The following is an 18,448-nucleotide window of genomic DNA, read 5'->3' as shown; positions in this document are numbered from 1 at the left end:
TTTCAGAGTAAATTGTAGACATCAGTACTTTCGTCTAAGTACTTCATGTATATTTAGTAGGAGTCTATTTGTTCATAGTTTTTTCTTAACATGAAATGTTTACGGACAATGAAGTATACAAATTTTAAGTGTACATTGTGCCTAGTTTTGCATCCTACCACAGAAGGGAAAAATTTGAAAAGATTTTCAGTGAAATGCCTCAGAAGTTCAACTATAGTTGTATAAAAGAATTGCAAAGAGTGACTTCCTTCAATATCTTGATGTCCTCGTCACTAATAATTTTTTATTTAGTATTACCTCAACATTTAGGATTTTCATTTGTGTTACATTAAAAAAATTTTTTTTAATGTTTATTTTTTAGAGAGAGAGAGAGGGACAGGAGTGTGAGTGGGGGAGGGGCAGGGAGGGAAGAAAACACAGAATCTTAAGCAGGCTCCAGCCTCTGAGCTATTAGCACAGAGCCTGATGCAGGGCTCCAACCTCCAAACTGCGAGATCATGACCTGAGCCAAAGTTGGATGCTTAACTGACTGAGCCACCCAGGTGCCCCTCATTCGTGTTACATTAGTTTGAATTCACTTTGGGTGTTTCCCTACCTCTATCATTAAACTTTTATTTCGCATATACTATGGACAAGCACTGTGCTAGAAAAAGGATGTAAGTAGGAGCTCTCCTCATTTCTAGGTATTCAAACTAAAATCTCGAATCAGATTAGATTAATAATAGATGTCATTTATTTAATGCCTCTGCCTAAGGCCAGTGTAAACACTTTTTAGTTGCATTTTTTCATTTAATCCTTATAATTTAAGAGTTAGATACTTTTTCATTTTATTTTATTTTATTATTTATTTATTTTTAAAATTTACATCCAAGTTAATTAGCATATAGTGCAACAGTGATTTCAGTGGTAGATTCCTTAGTGCCCCTTACCCATTTAGCCCATCCCCCCTCACAACACCTCCAGTAACCCTCTGTTCTCCATATTTAAGAGTCTCTTTTGTTTTGTCCCCCCCTCTGTTTTTATATTATTTGTGCTTCCCTTCTCTGTGTTCATCTGTTCTGTGTCTTAAAGTCCTGATATGAGTGAAGTCATACGGTATTTGTCTTTCTCTAATTTTGCTTAGCCTAATACCCTCTAGTTCCATCCATGCAGTTGCAAATGGCAAGATTTCATTCTTTTTGATTGCCGAGTAATACTCCATTGTATATACCACATCTTCTTTATCCATTCATCTGTCGATAGACATTTGAGCTCTTTCCATACTTTGGCTATTGTCGATAGTGCTGCTATAAACATGGGGGTGCATGTGCCCCTTGGAAACAGCATACCTGTATCCCTTGGATAAATGCCTAGTAGTGCAGTTGCTGGGTTGTAGGGTAGTTCTATTTTTAATTTTTTGAGGAACCTCCATATTGTTTTCCAGAGTGACTGCACCAGTTTGCATTCCCACCAACAGTGCAGAAGAGATCCTCCTTCTCTGCATATTTGCCAACATCTCTTGTTGCCTGAGTTGTTCATGTTAGCCATTCTGACAGGTGTGAGGTGGTATTTCCTTGTAGTTTTGATTTGTATTTCCCTGATGATGACTAATGTTGAGCGTTTTTGATACTTTTTCATTTTATTTTATTTTTTTAATTTTTTTTTCAACGTTTTTATTTATTTTTGGGACAGAGAGAGACAGAGCATGAACGGGGGAGGGGCAGAGAGAGAGGGAGACACAGAATCGGAAACAGGCTCCAGGCTCCGAGCCATCAGCCCAGAGCCTGACGCGGGGCTCGAACTCACGGACCGCGAGATCGTGACCTGGCTGAAGTCGGATGCTTAACCGACTGCGCCACCCAGGCGCCCCGATACTTTTTCATTTTAAAAGTAAACTAAGGCATGTGGAAAAGTTTGACTTGCCCAAGCACTTACAGCTTCATGAATCAAGCTGATGTGACTCCAGAACCCAGAATTAACTCCTGAATTATAATGATTAGAAGCAAGAAATGTGCCTTATTTTACACAGTAGGTAACTAACCCTTTAATTGGTCATCTTGCTTCATAGGGTAATTTTAATCTTAGTTGTGCTTAAGTAGAAGATTAAATTTTTACAAGCTGATCATTGAGAAAGTTTAATAAACTATTTTTCTAGTTTATGAGTAAATATTTTAGCAATTTGAAAAAGGAGAAATTTTAGTGTTACAATTTTTTTAAATTGAACTCTGCCCAATGTAGGGCTTGAACTCACAACCCCGAGATCAAGAGTTGCATGCTCTACCAACTGAGCCAGTCAGGCACTCTAGTATTATAGCTAATGATTTAACTGCAGATAATCAGATAGATGTGTGGTCAAAACTATGTGACAAATTCAGCCATAAATTTAACCTTTGAATGGAGTACTGCAGTTTCTTATAGCTTTAACACTTTGATTATTCTGATCTGTTATGTCAGTTGTTCTAGATTATAAACCCTTAATCAATTTTTCAAATGATGCTTTTTAAAAAAATGTTTATTTTGAGAGTGAGAGTGCACATGCACGTGAGCAGGGTCGGGGCAGAGAGAGAGGGAGAGAGAGAATCCCAAGCAGGCTCCGTGCGTAGCGTGATGTGGGACTCGATCTCAAGAAACGTGAGATCATGACCTGAGCCAAAATCAAGAGTTGGTTGCTTAGTCAATTGAGCCACCCAGGAGCCCCTCATATGAGGTTTTGTTAGTAGTTCCTTGACTTTATTGACTAGGTATTGGGTACTTTTATTGCTAATTGGCTTATGAACAATTTAACAAATAGCCAAAGATTGAAACCATTTCGACTTGCTATTTGTGTAACAGTAAACCATGTTCAAACTCATGAAAGTATGTGACTAACAAGGCATTTTGTGCCAAGAATCCTGCCAAAGTGCCATTAGTTAACAGCAGCCATTGTGACACCTGAAGTGAAAGGTTCTTGAGTTCATCCACCGTGCTAGCTTTCCTGTTAGGTCAGGGAATGAGGTAAAGTTATGTATGTCTAAGCATATCCCTTACCTCAGCAGTATATAAGATATTTATTTTTAAAGAGCAAAGAACATCTTGTTTTTTTAAGTTTATTTATTTTGAGAGAGAGCAATTGGGAGTGGGAGAGGCGCAGAAAGAGGGGGAGACTGAGAATCCCAAGCAGCCTCTGCACTTCCAGCACAGAGCATGATGTAGGGCTCTACCTCACAACTGTGACATCATAACCTGAGCTGAAATCAAGAGTCAGACGCTTAACTGACTAAGCCACCTAGGCGTCCCTGAGATATTTTAAAAATGTTCCTTCACTCAGATTTCCCACAACTGTTCATTTTATTTTATTTTATAGTTTATTTGTAAGTGGCTTTAAATTCTAAGTCATATGAGTGGGTTACAAACAAAATAAATTTATGTTTAAAAAATCTAATTGAGTGTTATGTTTATTTTTGTGTATAGGTCTTGCTATTTTGGAAGCTACAAGAAAAAAATAGATTAGGGGAGGTTTGGTCATGGCTCAGATATCCAACAATAATGGATTTAAGCAATGTTCATCACATCTGGAACCAACAAGAACAAAAGAAGTGGACAAAGAAGAAGCATTACAGATGGAAGCAGAGGCTTTAGCAAAACTGCAAAAGGATAGAGGAGTGACTGATAATCAGAGAGCCTTTGAGTTATCAAGCAACACCAGACAAAAAGCACAAGTTTATAACAAACAGGATTATGATCTCATGGTGTTTCCTGAATCTGACACCCAAAAAAGAGCAGTAGATATTGATGTAGAAAAGCTCACGCAAGCTGAACTTGAGAAACTATTGCTTGATGAAAATTTCGAAACTAGGAAAACACCTGTCTTGCCAGTTACTCCTGTTCTGAGCCCTTCGTTTTCAGCACAGGTCTATCTTAGACCTACTATTCAGAGAGGACAGTGGCCACCTAGGTTATCAGGGCCTTCCACATATACTTTACCTTCTATTTATCAGTCAACTTACAGCAGTAAACAGACTGTATTCCAAAATGGCTTCAGTCCAAGAATGCCTGCTTTTCCATCCACAGAACCTATATATTTAAGCTTTCCAGGACAGTCTCCATATTTTTCATATCCTTTGACACCTGCCACACCCTTTCATCCACAAGGAAGCTTACCTATCTATCATCCAGTAGTCAGTCCTGACATGGCAAAGCTGTTTGACAAAATAGCTAGTACATCAGAATTTTTAAAAAATGGAAAAGCGAGGACTGACTTGGAGATCAAACATTCAAAAGCTACAGTCAGCAATTTACAGGTATCTCCAAAGTCTGAAGATATAAGTAAATTCGACTGGTTAGACTTGGATCCTCTAAGTAAACCTAAGGTGGACAATGTGGAGGTGGTAGACCATGAGGAAGAGAAAAATATTCCAGGTTTACTAGCAGAGGATCCTTGGGATGCTGTTCTTCTTGAAGAGAGATCACCAGCAAGTTGTCACCTTGAAAGAAAGGTGAATGGAAAATCTCTTTCTGGGGCAACGGTAACAAGAAGCCTGTCTTTAAATATTCGAACAACTCAGTTTACAAAAGTCCAGGGCCAAATATCTCAGGTATAGTCTTTTCTTACTAACTTCTCAAATGTAGTAATGTAACACAGAATTCATGTTTGCGTACATAATTTATTAGGTAAAAGAAATCTTTTTCATGTTGAATTTTGTTTTCTTTATTCCTAAATGTGCTGTGAATTTTAGATTGTGTGGTAAAGGATGAAATGTGTTTAGGTCAGTTGAACAATTACTTGCTATTAATAGATTTTTTTCTAGGATTATAAATTAAACTCTAATCAAGGATCTGGTTGTCACTGATAGGTATTTAAGATAATTTTTATCTCTTCATGTCTTCTCATTATATACGGTTCTACTTTCTCTTCATTATCTTTTATTTTCCAGGTTAAACCAGTAATTTTGGTTTTTAACCCCATTATGGAAAATTTTCCATATATTTTGTTTTTAACCATAAGTGAATGGAAGGAAAGGAAGGAAACCCCATAAAAGTCATTAAAGGACTCTCTCTCCACACCTATATTGATTAAAATGAAAAATGTGGTATAGTTGCTGAGTTCGTATTGTCTTACTATCTGTAAAAACTGGTTAAGGGTAGCTGGAACAGGATGTCTTCCTTCAGATGAGAGGCAGCAGGATTTAGATTTTTCCTTTCCAAATACAGTATATCATTGCAGGTTTCTATTTTGCTCTTGTAATATCTGTGGGTCTTGGGAATGTTTAAGTTTCATTCTCCCCTTAATGCAAATTACATCATTCAGCTAATTAGACAAGCACTTAGTTACTCTTTAGGTGCTGGGAATCAACTAGCCTTTAGGGAAGGAGAAGCAAATTTTGCATGATTTTGAATGGGTGTATGTTGAATTGCGACTTTAAAAGCCATTTTGGAGAAAGAAGCAGGTAGTAAGAAGGCTTGGAAACACAGATGAGATTTTTGGATGACATTATCAGAAAAGAGAAAAATCTTAACTAATGGAATGTTTTATAAGTGGATTTTGACTACAGTTCACTAAGGATATGTTATTTTAAGCTTTTCAGTATTTACAAATTTAGTCACATAATCTCTTAATACTTTCAATTAAAAAATCACAAGTTAATTGTATATTTTAAATTGATATCCTAAATATAACATCAAATTATTTTCTCTTAATATCTCTGTCATATTGTTGAGGGTTTTCTTTTTGTTTTTACAAAATAACAGTCATTGGGCACTTGGATGGCTCAGTCGGTTGAGCGTCTGACTTTAGCTCAGGTCATGATCTCATGCTTTGTGAGTTCGAGCCCCACATTGGGCTTTCTGCCCAATGCAGAGCCTGCCTCAGATCCTTTGTCCCCCTCTCTCTGTCCATCCCCTGCTTGTGTTCTCTCAAAAATAAATAAACATTGGGGCGCCTGGGTGGCGCAGTCGGTTAAGCGTCCGACTTCAGCCAGGTCACGATCTCGCGGTCCGTGAGTTTGAGCCCCGCGTCGGGCTCTGGGCTGATGGCTCGGAGCCTGGAGCCTGTTTCCGATTCTGTGTCTCCCTCTCTCTCTGCCCCTCCCCCGTTCATGCTCTGTCTCTCTCTGTCCCAAAAATAAATAAACGTTGAAAAAAAAAAATTAAAAATAAATAAATAAATAAACATTAAAAAAAAACCAAACAAACAAAATAACAGTCATTTCCTAAAGTATTTAAAAGGAGATGGAGAAACTAAGCCATGAGTCATCCACCAAAAAAAAAAAAAAAAACAAACCAAAAACAAAAAAGAAGATGGGGTGGGGGAAATATACCAAAAAGAACTGATAATTGTATATTTAGCTTTCTGAGGCACTACTCAACTTTCCCATAGTGGCTGCACCATTTTACATCCTATCAGCAATGTGTGAGAGTTCTAGTTTCTCCATATCCTTGCCAACACTTGTTATTTTCCATTTTCTGGATTATTGCCATCCTGATGGATGTGAAACAGTATCACTATGGTTTTGATTTACATTTCCTGATGACTAATGATGATGAGTATCTTTTCATGTGCTTAATTGGCCATTTATCTTTTTTGGAGAAAATGTCTGTTTAAGTCATTTGCTTGTTCTAAAAATTGGATTGTTCATAGCAGCTTTACTCATAATAGGTCCAAAGTAGAAACAACCCAAATACCTCATCAACTGATGAATGGGTAAACCAAAGTGGTATGTTCATACAGTGGAATATTACCCACAAAAAAGTGAAGTCCTGATATATGTTATAACATGGATGAACTTTAAAAACATAAATGAAAGAAGCCAGGCACAAAAGACCATGTTTTGTATGATTCATTTTATATATGTCCAGAAATGGCAAATCCATAGAGAAAGAAAGCAGATTAGTGTTTTCCAGGGGTCAGGGAAGGAAAGAATGGGAATGATTGTTTAATTGTTACTGGGGTTTTGGGGAGGATGATGAAAATGCTCTAGAATTAGACCATTTCAGTCTTCTTACCATAGTGGTGATGACCACACAGCATTGTGAATGTATTGAAAGCCAGTGAATTTTATGTTCTGTGAATTTTACCTTAATTAAAAAATATATTAAAGGCACTAGTTCACCTGATCCATCCTGCTCAGGCCAGACCACTGCTGGATTCACATTTGAATCAGTGTTCCAATGGAGAGATCCCTCCCCAAACATGGGTCTCCTTTTTATAGGCAAAGCATGACAGCATGAGGGGATGGTGTCTGACACTATGCAGTCTGGATTAGGGAAATCAGCTGTTTCAGGAGTTGTTTGGGAAGGGCAACTGCCTAGAACTTGGAAATCTCAGGAGCTATGGAAATTTGCAGTTTTTGCTATCAGAAAAAAGGCAGCACCTGGTCCTATAGGGAGCTAAGTGTAGGCTCAGTCCTCCCATTGGTAGAAGAGAGAGTCCCTGACTGTCCATACAACCCATCCAGGTCACTCTTAAATACTCCTGCTCCTTGCATCACACTTTTGTATGTATGTATTCACATCTTTACAATATATGCATTGTGACCACAATACATAGACTATCTTGAATTTGATCAAATATTTATAAATGACTGGTTTATTTCATATCTGTGTGTCTCAAATTCTAATTTTCTCAGCATCAAAAAGTCATTTATCCACTAAGGGAAACATTATTCCAAGTGAGCTGAGATTACCATTTTAGGTGAATTGTGGTTATTATATTAGATAAGTTGAGGTTTCTGGATCAACTGGAGTTATTTACTGTCCAGTGATCCTGGATCAGAACTCAGAACCTGAGAGCTGCATTCTTTTTATCTATGTGTAGATATTCAAACTGAACTTTTTTTTCTTTTCTTATAATGGTCACTGAGACAGTAGAGAGTTCCTAAGAATCCTATGAGGACAGAGCAACCCATACCTATTTTACAATTGAGGAAATGTGAAGAAATTTAGGAATTCTTAATTTTTTCATATAATAATGGTATTGTAAGTTAAATGAGCTCTTATATTTTAGAGATGTATACTGAAGAATTTGTAAATGAAATGTAATAAATTATAGTTTTAATAGAAGGAAGAGCTGGGGATAGGTGCTTCTAGATGCAACAAGATTGGCTATATGTTGATAATTATTGAAGCTGTGATGGATACATGGGTGTTCATTATATTATTTTTTCTACTTTTGTATGTCTGAAAATTTCCACAATACATTAGAGGTTAGGAAGAAGACCACAGAACTATTTGTTTTTGTTTTTGTTTTAATTTTTTTTTTTTCAGCGTTTATTTATTTTTGGGACAGAGAGAGAGACAGAGCATGAACGGGGGAGGGGCAGAGAGAGAGGGAGACACAGAATCGGAAACAGGCTCCAGGCTCTGACCCATCAGCCCAGAGCCTGACGCGGGGCTCGAACCCATGGACCGCGAGATCGTGACCTGGCTGAAGTCGGACGCTTAACCGACTGCGCCACCCAGGCGCCCCGACCACAGAACTATTTGTAAGAAGAAAAGCTGATGTTCAGACCCATGATGTGACTCTAAAATCACTTCCCCCACTCCATCCCTTTAGTGATAGAACATGCTATTTTGGAAGTAATAAGTTCCCTGTCAAACATGGGTTAAATAATTGGCTTCCCGAACTTAGTTGTATGTCACTGTGCCCTGAAGAGGAGTTTAGGCTTCTTCAGTCCTGATATTGTGTGTTTGGGGGTGGGAATAAGAGGTGAGATTTTGGGATTTGAGGGAAAAGATGACTTAAAAACATTTTTTTTTCCTTCTTTAAGTGATTTTGATGCAGCTAACCTGCTCCCTTGGACTAGCATTTGGAACCTTTTGACTAGATGACTTTAAAGTTAGTTTCTCTGTATTTCAGAAGCCTGTGAAATTGGGAAGGTGACAAGACAAATAGCAAAACAAAAATTAAGTACCCTGGAAACCGTTTCTTCACAACTTAAGTTGCTTTTGCTACAAAATCCTGCTTCCTTTTCTTTCCTTTTTTCCGTCTTTAGACTGGTCACTTACAGTTCAACTGATATTTTCTCCACCCTTTCCTTTGGTGAGGACAGGGCTGTGATACCCACATGCCTTTCTTTCATTGCTCCCTGCATACATCTTTTCCTCCTTATTTTTAATATTTGTCATAGTACCATCTGCTGTTAAGACATCTAATGCCATTCTATTTTGTAGAACTGCTTTACGCATATGGGTCATTTCAACAATTAATAATGTAATACTATTTTCAGAGTCATTTAAGGCCTTATTTGTGTATTTATCAAGGGCCTTCTTGTGCTGTATGACATTTTGAGCTGAAGTGTTGATCAGTAATGGCCTCAGTAGTTTTCATTAAACTAATATTTGCATAGCCAGCCTTTCTTTGTCTTCTTTCTATAAAACTACTGTATGGAAACCAACTATCAGTGTTACCTATTGCTAGATCTGGATGGTGGAATAGACTAGTTCTAGTCATATTCAAACATAATAGCATAGTCTGGTCCAGGTATGACAGATGCCAGATTTAGGGTTTGACAGGTTTTGAGAACAGTGTCAGGGGAGTATAAAAGTATAGCTTGATATTTAGTCATCCCCTGTCATCCATTGATGACCTTTAGTTTCTGAAATTCTTTGAACCTGATGAGAGGTTGTCACAGTCAATGGCTTTCCCATTGGAAGTTTAGATGCTTCTACTGGTAGTGCAGTAGCTGCTACTGCTCCTAAAGGCAAGGTAGCCATCCTTGGGCTACATTGTCAATGGATTTGGAAAAATATCCTGCAGGTTTCAATTAATGCCCTAGTTTTCATGTTAGGGGCTAAGGCGTGGCTTCTTTTTTCAGCAAGGAATAGGGTAAATAAATGGCTTTTCTAAGTTTGGTAGAGGTAGAGCTAGTAGAGGGTAGTTTAATTTTTAGTTGTTGAAAGATCCCCTGTTGTTCTTTATCCCATTTTGAAGGCTCTTTATCTGGTCCTCTAGTGGCTTCATATAGAAATTTGGCTAGGACTCCAAACTCTGGGATCTGTAGGTGGCAAAATCTAGGCATTCCTGTAAAGGTTTGGAGTTGGTTTTATGTGACAGGAGGTTCCAATTCTATTATAGCTCTTTTTCTCTCGATTGGCAGGGAATGCTATCCAGTAGTTAATTCATATCCCATATTTCTGTTTCTAAGTTTGAGCCTTTTTAGACTGTTCTTGGTATCCTGTTTCTCTAAGAAAGTTTAGTACAACAATAGAATTATTGTCTGAGACCTCTTTCATGGAGCTTCATATTAAAATATCATCCACATATTGTACTGTTATTCTCTGAGGCAGTGTAAGGTCTCTAAACTCTCTGCTGAGTGTATTGCCAGACAAATGGGGGCTCTTCTCTAAATCCCTGTGGTAGGACTGTCCATGTAAGCTGGCATGCTTGATGTTCTCCTACTGGAGTCAATTCAAAGGTCAGTAGAGGCTGGACCTCTTCACTTAAGGGGATACAAAAGGAGAAATGCTTTAAATCAAGCACTGTAAGCCATACACCTTTCTGTATTGCCTGAAGTTTGAGTCAGTACAGTATAAGGGTTTGTCACTCTAGGGTGAATAAGGACTATAGCTTCATTTATTACTCTGAGGTCTTGTACCATTCTGTACTGGCCATTAGGTTTCTATTTAAAAAAGCAAACAAACATTTTTTAAAATGTTTATTCATTTTGAGAGGGTGTGGGGGAGGGGGGAGGAGCAGAGAGCAAGAGAGAATCCCAAGCAGGCTCCATACTGTCAGCACAGAGCCTGACGCAAGACTCCATCTCACAAACCATGAGATCATGATCTAGCCAAAATCAAGAGTTGGACATTTAACCAACTGAGCAACCCAGGTGCCCCTTAAACATTTTATTTTTAATTTTTTTTAATGTTTTTTTATTTTTGACAGAGAGAGAGAGAGAGAGACAGCATGAGCAGGGGAGGGGCAGAGAGAGAGGGAGACACAGAATCCGAAGCAGGCTCCAGGCTCTGAGCTGTCAACACAGAGCCCGACGCGGGGCTCGAACTCACAGACCGTGAGATCGCGACCTAAGCTGAAGTCAGACACTCAACCGACTAAGCCACCCAGGCGCCCCTAAACATTTTATTTTTAATCTCTGCACCCAACGTGGCACTCAAATTTACAACCCTAAGTTTAAGAGTTGTGTGCTCCACCAACTGGGCCAGCCAGGCACCCCTCTCCATTAGGCTTAACAGGCAAAATGGGAGTATTATAAGGGGACTGGCAAGGTTTAAGAATTTCATTTGTAAGAAATTTATCTATGAGTGGTTAGAATCCAGCCCTGACTTCTGTCTTAAGAGGATATTGTTTTCTGTGTGCAATAATAGCAAGATCCTTTAGAGCTGTTTTGATGGGATGGACTATTGCCTTCCCTGGGATATCATAATTCCAAATTTGGGGGTCTACATGTTCCCAAATGTTAGGGGGAATTCCAGGTGGATGTCCAGTTTTTCTTCAGCCCTTAGAGAGGAGACCATCCTCCTGTCTAGTTAGTTTGAACTGGCTTCCCAACTTAAACATGAGGTCCCTTCCCAGTAGGGGAGTGGGACAGGAAGGCAGAACCAGAAAAGAATGGGTAATTACTTGGTCTCTGTGTTTACAAGTTACAAGAAAAGTTTGTAAGCATGATTTAAGTTCTCCTTCTATTCTAGTAATTTTAGAAAGACAGGTCGCACTGGAGTGCTAAATAAGGACAGAGTGAGTGGCTTCTGTATCAATAAGAAAATCAATGAATTTAACTTACTCCCACATCCAGGCTAACATGGAGCTCAGCCATCATTATGTTCAGGGGAGCCAGACCAATCTCAGGGCCTTGTCATGCTCTCTTCAGGTTGTTCCACTGGGTTGAAGTTTGAGGACCTACGGCCATTTTTGCCAATTTATGGTGAATGTCTGGTGCTGACTCTCTTATAAAATGCCTATTTAGGATAACCAGCCTTTCTGATGTGGCTGAGTCTAAATTTATATATTTACCAATTCTATTAAAAACCCCTAAAATAAGGCTGGATTTTCATCATTTGCCTGGGTTACTTCCTTAATTTTATCAAAATTGACAGGTTTAGAAAATCCTCTTTTCATTCCCTCCAGTAAACACTTGACCATATGGTCTCATCTTCCCCTGTCAGGTCTGTCCTTTTGGTAGTTCCAGTGAGGCTCGGCATTAGGAACAGTGAGTGTCTCCTCCTACTAGATAATGATTTCTATCCCTGGTCACCAGCTTATCTGCAAATTCTTGTGTCCCAGCCCAAATTTAGGCCTTTTCTTCTGAGGTACAACAGTGCATTAGAATAATATAGATATCCTGACAGGATAAATCAAATAGTAGAGACACCTGGTGAAATACATCTATAAACTTACGTGGATCCTCTGAGTATCATCCTAGTTGTTTTATTTGTGCCAGATCTGACATAGAAAATGGGACATGTACCTTAATTGTGCCCATTTCCCTGTTTGCTGCTTCCCAAAGTGGATACAGTCCTGCCTTAGTCTGAGTGTTTGATAGGTATGATGTTCTACTTCTAGTACATCCCACTGGGCTTGGAGCAGAAGGCTCCAAAGGTTTATATGGAGGGGGAGTTACTAAAGGTCTGGGCTCGCATGTGGGCTTATTGTGACTTTTTCTTCTGCTGATTGATTTGTCTGACTCAATTGGTTTCTTTGATTGAGTGGTCTATTTTATTTATTTATTTATTTATCTATTTATTTATTTATTTTTACATTTAACTGTGTGTTATATATTTATTTTTTTAAGTGTAGTTGGCACATTGTGTTCTGCATTTTTTAAAAGTCTATTTATTTTTGAGAGTGTATGGGGGGGAGGGGCAGAGAGAGAGAGGGGAAGAGAGAGGATCCCAAGCAGGCTTCACACTGTAAGTGTGGAGTCCTCTGTGGGTCTCGAACCCACAAACTGTGAGATCATGACCTGAGCCCAAATCAAGAGTCAGATGCTTAACTGACTGAGCCACCCAAGTGCCCCTTGGATGGTCTATTTAAACAATCATCATTTAAATATCTAGGGGCGCCTGTGTGGCTCAGTTGGTTAAGTGTCCAACTCGTGATTTCGGCTCACGTCATGATCTCATGGTTCATGAGATCAAGCCCCGAGTTGGTTTCTGTGCTGTCAGCATGAAGCCTGCTTGGGATTCTCTCTCTTTCCCACTCTTTCTGCCCGTCCCCCACTTGCTCTCAAAATAAATAAACATTCAAAATAAAATAAAACATCTAAAGGTGTGGGGGCCTGGAATCTTACCAGGCACATCCTACAAATCTCTCTTAGATTAGGATCCTGACTCAGTGTCATCAAGGTCTGGATGTAGGGCCCTTCAGTCCATTTCCCATGATGCCTGCATAAAAGGTCTAATTGATAAATAGTATTAAAGTTTAAGGACCTGTTAATGGGCCATTTTTCATCATCCTCCAGAGAATATTGAGGCCAGGCATTATTACAGAAGAAGATGAAGTACTTCTTTAAATCCTTTTGTCTAGGGGCACCTGGGTGGCTCAGTTGATTAGGCATATGACTTTGGCTAGGTCATGATCTCAAGGCTTGTGAGTTCAGGCCTTAAGGCTGGCTCTGTGCTGACAGCTCAGAGCCTGGAGTCGGCTTCAGATTCTGTCTTTGTCTTCCTCTGCCCCTCCCCTGCTCACTCATCTCTCTCTCTCTCTCTCTCTCTCTCTCTCTCTCAAGTATAAATATTAAAAAAAATTTTTTTTAATCCTTTTGTCTAAATTGACTCCAATGTGCTAGGAGACAGCCCAAAGGGGTATCCTTTGGGGTTGAGGAAGTTGATCCCATATTTAATTCCTATAAAATGAAGAGAGTACATTAACTAAGAGTCCATTACCAAAATCCCCCTTGGCTTCCAAATGGCATCCCATCAGGAATATTGCCAAAGGTTCCTGGGGTTCAGAGTGGCGGGAAGTATCCCTCATTCTCAGCCACTCTGACACCTTTGTGCCACTTGAAGCGTTGTTGGACCTTTCTTCACTTCCCTGCTGCATCCTAGGCTACAGTAGGTGACAGTGAATGGATAGAAATGCTGGAGAGATTGGGGCTGCCTCTTTCCATTTTGAAAGAGTTGATATATTTGGCAACCAATAATAATACCTTTGTTAGCATCTAGATCTAGTATCAATGGATGGAGTAGAGGTGTTGGCCTTTGTTAATATGGGGCAGCTATTTTATATCATGTTATGTGTCCTATATCTAAGTTAGAAGTACTTTCAATCTGAGGGCAGGACTGAAAACGCCAAACAGTCCATGGGGAAGGACAAATGAAAGACATGATAAAATGAAAATATGGAACTCCTGCCTAATCTGGGAAACTTTCTCATGAGCTTTAGCCATAATCCAGTCCCAAGGGAGTGATCCTCCATTGGGTGAGTGCCCCACTGATCCCTTTCTGGAAGCACTCGATTAGACATACCTTGGATTTTATGCTTATCAAGGGATTACATCAGGTGTAGAAGGAAACCTTACATGGGAATCTTGAGATCGGTGGCTATCCTAACGACATATATGGCTGTCCCATGCCTAGGAAGAATACAAGTATTAAAAGAAAAGGTAAAACAGGGAGAGCCTGATTTCTGAGCCCAATGCCATTATGGCCAAAGTACTGGTGCTCAGCTGGGCTACAGGAGTTTGTCCCTTCCCATAGTATAGCCACAAGCAAGAGGTTCTCTCCTAAGCACTCTGGCAAGACATGTTCTGAAGGGTCATACTATTCAGGACATCCCTGAAAAAGAAAAAGAACAGATGGGAAACAAAGACTAGGAGTAAAGACGACTTCTCAGGTTGTACCAGTGCTCTTGGATTCACTGTGTTGTCCTGTACGGGCCATCAAAAATGTTAGGACATCCTTGCACACAACAGTCCAAGAATTCTTGAGACATTTTATGATGCAATTTAGCAAGTTTATTAAGTAGCATGGGGACAGGACCTGTAGACAGAAAGAGCTGTACTTTTTGTTGTATGAAGCTGGTGGTGATATGCTGTGTGCTCAAGGGAGAGGGGACATGCAGGGAGTATTAGATCATAGAATTTCTACTAGTAAAACTACTTTTATAACATTTCTCTGGTGCTTATCATTCAATTCAATTCAATATTAACTATTGGTGAGATTTACAGTCAGTCATGAGACCCTTGTGTGTAGCAACCAGCATGTATTTGACCCTTAGCTTTCTGGACTAGGGTCTAGAAAAGGTGACCATTTTCCTGCTTCTGTCCCTCATTAGTTAGACTAAATGATTTCTGAGGTTCCTTTCAGGAATAATATTTAAAGTTTGGAAAGTTCCCATGTAAGAGAAAGTGGTCTTTTTTTTCTTTCTTTCTTTTAAAGTTTTGTATTTTGGACATAGTTCCTCAAACCAATTCATCAAGTGGAATAACTGAAAATCATAGTATTCCTGTAAAAAGAAAAAAAGATGAAATGTACTAAAATTTTCAATATATTAAGTATGTTACCATTGTGTTACATTAAGTAGTACTTTGTGCTGAATTTTAACAGACTAGTGGTAGCAAGTGCTGAAAGTTGAAATACAGAATAGCTTTACTTTAACTGTATGGAAAGGTTAAAATTAAGCAAATCCTGTTTATATTTTTCAATGTAAATTGAGAAATTCAATTTAGTAACTTAATTTTAACATCCATTGTTTCAGGTGTGCCTGGGTGGCTTAGTCAGTTAAGCGTCCAACTCTTGATTTCTGCTCAGGTCATGATCTCACGGTTCATGGATTTGAGCCCCCTATTGGGTTGTGCACTAACAGTGCAGAGCCTGCTTTGGATTCTCATATTCTCTCTCTCTCTCTTTCTCTCTCTCTCTCTCTCTCTCTCTCTCTCTCTCTTCCTCCCCTGCTTGTTCTCTTTTTCTCTCCCAAAATAAGTAAATAAACTTAAAAAAAAAAAAAAAAGTCCATTGTCCCAGAAAGTAGAACCAAGGACCAACTAGAAAGAAAATTAAAAGGGGTGTCTGGGTGGCTTAGTTGGTTAAGTGTCTGACTTCAGCTCAGGTAATGATTTCACGGTCTGTGAGTTTGAGCCCCGTGTCGGGCTCTGTGCTGACAGCTCGGAGCCTGGAGCCTGCTTCAGATTCTGTGTCTCCCTCTCTCTGACCCTCCCCCGTTCATGCTCTGTCTTTCTCTGTCTCAAAAATAAATAAACATTAAAAAAAATTGTTTTTTAAAAAGAAAGAAAATTAAAGGAGGCTGGTTTTATAGTTAAATATTGATAATAGAGCTTACAAATAGCCATTTAATAATGATGGTTCCTCTCAGGTTCTCAGTTCAGTGCACTATTATCTGAAGTCTTCAATCAGAGGTTTGGTGTGCACTTATTACAAATGCTATAAAATAATTTTTATATTCAAAGGAAAGTTCTAAGCCCGTGTATTAACACTAAGATTTCATCATTTTGTTTGTGTCCATGAAGATAAAGTTTGATTTGATTTAAGCCAAAAGGAGCAGGTAAACAGAGCAGTAATAATAGACTGACTTTGGAAGTCTGTGGCACAAACAGGCATGGAGCTTTTAATCTTTCACATACCATTTTATTTAAAAACTTTTCTCTAAGATTCATATCTTTTATTTGGAAGTAAGATTGCAGTGCCTGTTCTTTATAATTACTTTACATGCTCAAGTATTCATTTCCTGTAAGAATTTTATGCTTTGTGGTAAAAACTCAGAAGGGTGTTTTTCTTCTTACTCAGCAAGCTTACTTCCTGTTTCCTTCTAGTGTCTTTTGTTAATAATAATCTAAATACTTTAGTTCAAATTTTTTGTGACCAGTACCAGGAAAAGGCAGCATGGTATTTAAAACTGTTTTATGACAACTTAAGTTTAAATCAGACTAATAGCTATAAATTTAGCTACTTTGAACAGATTGCAGAGATTTTAGTCAAATTATTTTCATGGAACTTGTTTTGCAAAGTTCTGTGGATATTGTGGATATTGGCTCTTTTTAAAAGTTAATTGTATTGACATTATAAACATACATATCTTCATTGGCAGAATGTCTATCATTAATTTTAAAGAAGAGGGTAACTTGATGGGGCACCTGAGTGGCTCAGTCGGTCAAGTGTCTGACTTGGCTCAGGTCATGATCTCGTGGTTCATGAATTCGAGCCCTGCGTCTGTCTCTGTTAAGTTGAGTTAACTTTTCAGTTAACTTTTCAGGCCTGGAGCCTGGAGCCCGCTTTGGATTCTGTCTCCCTCTCTCTCTGACCTTCCCTTGCTTGTGCTCTGTTTCTCTCTCTCTTTGAAATATAAATAAACATCAAAAAAATTTTTTTAAATGAGGGAAACTTGAACAAGATGTGATTTTTCATTGTCTAGCTGAAGGTAATACAATATTTGAATAGCTTACTGAAGACTCTAAAATTTTGTAAAAATTCAAATAAGGAAGTGATTAACTTTGTTCTGAATAGTAACTGACATATATATGTGGGTGTGTGTGTGTGTGTGGGTGTGGGTGTATATACACACACACACATACACACCCACACACACACACCCACACAGATATATCTTTAATGGTAAAGTACATTTATTGGAAATTTGTGCATTCAGTCTAATTTCTGGGACAATAAAGCATGAACCTTGCATTTGTGTAGGTGTAAAGCTTTCCTATATTTTTATAACTGCTTTACAAAGTATACACTGACAGTTTTGTGAATTATTTCAAACCTCCATCACTTTCCTTAATCCACCCATTCTACCTCCTCTGGTAGATGACCTCACTAACTTTTTTTGTTTTTTTTTTTTTAAATACTGAGGTCAAGATCATTTTTAAAATCTTTTTAAGTTTCTTTTTTTTTTTTTTAAGTTTGTTTATTTATTTTGGGAGCGGGTAGAGAACCAGTGGGGTAGGGGCAGAGGGAGAGCATGACAGAAGATCCGAAACAGACTTTGTGTTGACAGCAGAGAACCTGATGTGGAGCTTGAACTCGTGAACCATGAGATCATGACCTGAGCTGAAGTCAAATGCTTAATGAACTGAGCCACCCAGGGGCTTCTAAAGTTTGTATGTATGTATGTATGTATGTATGTATGTATGTATGTATGTATTTATTTATTTATTTATTTATTTTGAGAGAGAGAGAGAGTTCACACATGTGCGAATGGGGGAGGGGCAGGGAGGGAGGGAGAGAGAGGATCCTAAGTGGGCTCCATGATGTCAGCATGGATCCTGATGCAGGGCTCGAACCCATGAACCGTGAAACCTGAGTTGAAACCAAGAGTCCGACGCTTAACCGACTGAGACACCCAGGTGCCCCAAGACCTTTCTTTGTATGGACTTGCCAACCTCAGATTTGCTTCTTCTTTCTGGTTTGGATGTAAGAGATATTCCTTCCATTTTCCAAAACTTAACTCTTTCCCCTTTTCTTTTTTTTTTTTTTTTTTTTTTCAACGTTTATTTATTTTTGGGACAGAGAGAGACAGAGCATGAACGGGGGAGGGGCAGAGAGAGAGAGGGAGACACAGAACCGGAAACAGGCTCCA

General features: G+C 38.8%; 1 protein-coding gene across 1 annotated transcript in view; it reads left to right on the top strand.

Annotated features, from left to right (window-relative positions):
• The window catches only part of PIK3C2A (phosphatidylinositol-4-phosphate 3-kinase catalytic subunit type 2 alpha), a 121,846-nt gene that overhangs the window by 22,932 nt on the left and 80,466 nt on the right, over positions 1–18,448 (top strand). The window contains exon 2 of the mRNA XM_047070483.1: positions 3,430–4,553. Coding sequence (XP_046926439.1) covers positions 3,483–4,553 — 1,071 coding nt within the window. The 5' untranslated portion in view covers positions 3,430–3,482. The remainder of the gene's footprint in view (positions 1–3,429; positions 4,554–18,448) is intronic.

This window comes from Lynx rufus, unplaced genomic scaffold (genome assembly GCF_022079265.1).
Source record: "Lynx rufus isolate CCGP_SWC_20201006 ecotype Redwood Valley unplaced genomic scaffold, mLynRuf1.p SCAF_9, whole genome shotgun sequence".
Taxonomy (NCBI): domain Eukaryota; kingdom Metazoa; phylum Chordata; class Mammalia; order Carnivora; family Felidae; genus Lynx; species Lynx rufus.
Note: the sequence above shows the minus strand (reverse complement) of the source record. Positions and strands in the feature narration are given on the sequence as shown.